This window comes from Seriola dumerili, unplaced genomic scaffold (assembly GCF_002260705.1).
Source record: "Seriola dumerili isolate Sdu_G_001 unplaced genomic scaffold, Sdu_1.0 BDQW01000565.1, whole genome shotgun sequence".
In the NCBI taxonomy this organism is placed as follows: Eukaryota; Metazoa; Chordata; class Actinopteri; order Carangiformes; family Carangidae; genus Seriola; species Seriola dumerili.
This window is the reverse complement of record NW_019174820.1, coordinates 1,032,361-1,037,538: the sequence shown is the minus strand read 5'-3', so window position 1 is coordinate 1,037,538 and position 5,178 is coordinate 1,032,361. Positions and strand designations below refer to the sequence as shown.

At 46.6% G+C, this 5,178-nt stretch overlaps 1 protein-coding gene across 1 annotated transcript in view; it reads right to left on the bottom strand.

Moving 5' to 3' along the window:
- Nucleotides 1-368: 368 nt before the first annotated feature.
- prkd1 (protein kinase D1) overlaps nt 369-5,178 on the bottom strand; it is a 28,573-nt gene continuing 23,763 nt past the window's right edge. The window contains exons 17-20 of the mRNA XM_022764721.1: nt 3,580-3,740; nt 3,395-3,501; nt 1,008-1,093; nt 369-593 (exon numbers count right to left, since the gene is read on the bottom strand). Of these exons, the coding sequence (XP_022620442.1) occupies nt 369-593; nt 1,008-1,093; nt 3,395-3,501; nt 3,580-3,740 (579 nt within the window). The remainder of the gene's footprint in view (nt 594-1,007; nt 1,094-3,394; nt 3,502-3,579; nt 3,741-5,178) is intronic.

Genomic DNA, 5,178 nt, shown 5'->3' with positions numbered 1-5,178 from the left:
GTGACGACCGGATCTTCAAATGTAGATAAACATCAACGCGATCATGTGACTGTAGATATTTTGATCAGGGACTGTTCTGATTGGTTCAACTGGAGGGAAACTTTTGCAGAAAAGTTGCGATGATTGGACAAAAATGGAAAGTCGCACAGAATCACAGGGATCGGTTGAATTTGCGTTAATGATTACGATCGTGACTTTCTGGAGGGACTGATGAATATACGTAGATCCGTATGTGAGTCATTCAGCTGGGGAGGGAAACGTCATCCTGCTTTATCTTTTTAAAAGCTGTTTTCTTTTTTAATAAGCAGAACTACCTGTTTTCATTTTGTGCTTTTGTTCGTTCTGTCTCTTCACACGAGGCCACGTCATCAGAGTTCACTGACCCTCTCACTGAGGGTCTCCAGCTCCTCCTCTCGCTCCTGGTAACGCTCCACCCCCTGTGCGGGGTGAGGACCGTTGGCGAGGTGCGGCGGGTAGTCGAGGCCGCTGAGCTGGGCGTGGTGATGCCAGCGCAGGTCGTCGCTCTCGTGGGTGATGTAGCGCTCGTTCATGCGGGACTCCAGGTTCCTCAGGTCCAGCCACATCTGGTAGTCCTGGTGGAGGAAACAAACACACCCTCGGACATTAAAATGATGATCCCAGAATCAATGTCAGTGTTTATGAAGTTTAGTTTTTCTTTTCTTTTCTCAGAGGGTACGACATGTAACACCCTCCGTCCTGACAGGTAAGATAAGAAAAAACTACAATTACCCTTTAAAATAATAGTTTGTGAGAAAAAGTGTTTTGTGAGGTCACCGTGACCTTTGACCTTTGCTCACCAAAATCTACTCAGTTCATCCTTGAGTCCCTCAAGGTGTTAAAGGTATTATGTTTGATTTAGCTTTGGTGGTGGGCTTCCAGGTGGGGGCAGGTGTGAGACCCTGGTTTTCTCTCTCTTACATTCATTTTACACGTTTAAACAAATGTAGAAATCAAAGAATAAATCTTTGATCTTGTTAATGTCGTACCTGTAACCAGGGGTGACTGAGGGTCTTGTCGACGCTGTATCTCTTCCTCATCTTCACCTGCAGCAGGTTGTTGATCAGGTCGATCGCTGCGGGGGGGGGGGGGGGGGGGCAGGAAAGACAGAGAGGGAAGAAGTGATGAGGGAGAAAACTCTGCAGTAAAGCGAGGGGGAGGGGGATGATGTGGGGTCGGGGGCCACCCCTGTGGTGAGGGGCCAGTCGGGGCTAATGAGCAAAGCTAACATGATGTTAACATTTCTTCAGGGGTCAGTGGTTTGAACAGCTCCGGCACCCCGGCCCCTCAGGTCTGTAGGGGCCTCCATCGCTCGGCATTATGCACATGAATGGACCACCACATGAATAGATACACCCCCCACTTAAAATCTGTCTGTCTAACTAACTCTCGTAGAATTGGGCTGGACTCTCAAATATTCCTCCCCTCCCACACTCTCCCTCCCTCTCTCTCTCTCTGAGGGGAGTCACATGACCCACGTCAGTCTGCTCAGCACTGCAGCTCACTGGGCATCTGCACCCACTTCTGTTTCTTCAGTAAAGACCTCTAAAGGTGCAGAAAGTCTCCGACTCCTCTCCAGCCTCTAATGTTGCTTCTAACATTTCTTTGTGCATAATCACCAGCTGCTGTTCCAGACCTCTGAACTCTCATGTGGACCTTAAACACATCCAGACATTCATTCATTCTCCGCTGCTAATCCAGGTCGTGTTTAATGACGAGTTAATCACCATGAAACATGTTTAGAAGTCAACACGTCTGTGACTCTATAACACCTGAGTTTTTCTTACGGCGAGTTCTGACCCAGTTTTTCCAGGAGAACTGGGATTTTTTTCAGCATATATTTGATTTTAAACACAGAACTGCGACTCGTTGGTGTCGATTCGCATTTTCTTCCTTTAAGTTCGTTAGGTTGTGTGCTGATATTTCAAGCAGAGCAACAACTCCTGTTTAAAGATTCACCGTCTCTCAGGGGGAAAAAACAACAACCAGCAACAGTAAATTCAGACAATGATCAGAGGTAAAGTTTCTCCAGGTGTCCGTTTGCTCCAGTGTCGAGCTCCGCAGGAAGTTCAGCAATAAAAGTCGCAGAAGAGATCGAGTGATGCACCGACGAGTGACCGCCGCCGCTTCCACTCTCCTGTTCCTCATAACTTTACTCGCAAAACGACCAGGAAGTACTGGCTGAGGAAACACCTGTCAGGTGTGGAGGAAATAATGAAGACAAAACCTGAGGAGGAGCAGCCTTTTCTGATGTTCAGGAAACAGAATTTGATGTTTGTCATCACAGCGTGGTCATCTTTAAAAACTTTAATCGTGTTTGCTTGTGGGCGGGAGACAAGAGAGGTCCTCTAAAGAGTCCTCCTGAAGGGATCTTTGAAAATGCAGATTTGTTGGCGTTCTGAGAGTCTGTCGTCCTGCGGCCGACACAAACCGCTCAGCTGAAGTCACTCTGGCAGGAGGAGGAGGTGGAGGGAAGGTTAAGAGCTCCTCGGGGATCCGGCCGAGGAGCGAGTGAGTCAGGCTGATTTAAATCTGTCTCGTGGTCAACACACACACACACACACACACACACACACACACACGGAGGATGCATTTAGAGACAATGACGACAACATGAGTCACGTAGCAGCAGAGAGCGGCTCAGACTGACTCTGAGGACGTGTTGGAGTTTATCGTACAGCAGCAGGAAGAAGAAGTAATCACCTGTCCTGATGTTTGAGTCACAGAGAGACAAACCGTCACCGGGGTGAAGGATGTTCACACTATCTTTATCCTTTAGAGGAAGGCTGACGCACAGTTTTACAACAAAACGTCTACACCTTAAAATAAAAGGCCTTTAAAGGAATTAAAATATCTTCAATTTGATTTAAAGACCCTCTGATGAAAATCCATGTTTCACCTCGTTAACGTCCACATGATGTTTTTATATAACACAGACACATGATGATGAAATAATCATCAACTCCATGACTGAGTTTCCACCTGGACCTGCAGTGAACCAATCCCAGTCTCATAAACACTGATACAGGGTTTCATACGTAACAAACCTAAAGAACCAATCCTGTCAACTTGTGGGGATGAGGGGGCGGGGCTAAATACACCTGAAACCTTATCAGTACAGAGAGAGAGAGTTAGCATTAGCACAACCGCTAACACTGTGTCAGTCACTGCCAGTGTCAATAAATTCAGGCACTTGTTAAGTAGAATTGATTACAGGTAATTTCAATGAAACAGGTTTTAAATGACGTTCTATGTGGTATTAAAAATGAATTGAACCCTGCAGGAGGAACCTGGTCTTCCCTGAGATCCAGACCGGGTCCAGGTTTCTCCTCGCTGATGTTCGCGCTGCGAGGTTGAGGTCCGTCATTTTACATACCTTCCTGAGAGACTTTCTTCCAGGGGTGAGGAGGGTACATGAAGGCAGCGTTCTGGATCTGATCGTTGATGTCTTCGTCTTCATTGAAAGGGAACGTCCCGCTGAGGCTGCAGCAGAGGTGGAAACATTGAGTTTTATATATAATCTTTGTTGTTTCGTAAATGAAACTTAGGTTCTCCTCCTACCTGACGTAGATGATGACTCCGACCGACCACATGTCCAGGGAGCGGTTGTAGCCTTTGTTCCTGAGGACCTCTGGAGCGAGGTACGCCGGCGTGCCGACCACTGAACGCCTGAACGACTTCTCACCGATGATCCGAGCGAAACCAAAGTCACAAAGCTTTACCTGCAGCAGGAGGATAAAGAAATCTGTCACACAAAACCCCCTCTGGCGTTATGTTTACATGATTTTCCATGTTCGCCTGTCGCAGCCGTGACTTCCGGCTGTTTGACAGATTTTCTCCCTGGTTCATTTCTGCAGTAAAGACGTCATGAGACGCCACGTTTCAGGAGCCTTCAGAAGCTCCGCCATGTTAAACTGGGCTAATAAAACACTTTTAGACTTAATTTAAACAGACTGGAGCAAGATGAAGGCCATAAACAACCCATAATGCACCACTACCTGTTACAGGGGCGCTCTCTCAATTCAAAAACAACACCTGGTGCATGAGCATGTAATTGACTGTGTTTTATTTGAAGTGTTGATCCATCAGAAGATATAAAAACCGTCTCAGTGTAGTTTCACATCTCCTCTCTCAGGCTTCTCTCTGCAGCTCTAGTAACAACAGGTCGGTGAGCCAATCAGAAGAGAGGAGGATCTGAGCCTCTCTTCTGATTGGCTGACTGTTTTCTGAGTGATCCAATAAAAATAAAGCAGATTTCAGGTAAAAACACTCAGAGAAACCAAATCCTGCAAGGTTTGGATGGTGGGTCCAGGTGGGCGGGGCTTGGTGACTGCTTTGTTGTGACATCACAAAGTTCCAGAAGTCCTGACGGCTGGTTTTAAGGCTCAGTTTCTGAATACAGGCTGTGTGCATTTCTCTGTGGACTGAGGCTTTGATACTTTCACAGTATTAATATAGAAGCTAGAGCTGATCTATAATCACACTACACATGGACACAGACCTTTACACTGGAGCAGCTTTAATTTGTTTATTGAACTTTTTCCTAAAATCGACATTGTTCATGATGAGTCAATGAGCTTGTCTGTCTCTATCGTCAACACCTCTGTAAATGAAATATAAAATGTATTAAAACCTTCTGAGGCCAAATTCAGTTTTTAAAGATTCGAGCTCCGTCGTCCTGTTCAGCTCTGCAGCCGCAGTCAGTGTTTGGATGGAAACACGGGGGAGAGGATGAGTGCAATGAAGCTGCTGACAGTGAAGAGCTGTTGGCTGCTGTCTTTGCAGAATGACTCACTCACACAGACACACACACTCACACTCACAGTCACACACACACACACACACACACACACACACACACACACACTCACAGGGACGATCAGGGATACCTTGGCTCTGATTGTGATCATGTTGTGATGAATCAGTTCTCCTCAGCAGGCCTCTGTCATCGACTCTCCACTGCTGCACAACATCAGACTCTCTCTCTCTGTCCAGACTCTACATGTTCGAACGTGGGAGGACTGACCCTGTTTTTAAGTGTTGGTGTCACACAACCGGAAAAACAGCGACTTCTGTGTTTCGGATTCCTGATCGACACATGATTGATGTCTGAGAATATCTGGAGATCAACGAGCCACACACCTCTCCTGGTCTGACAGC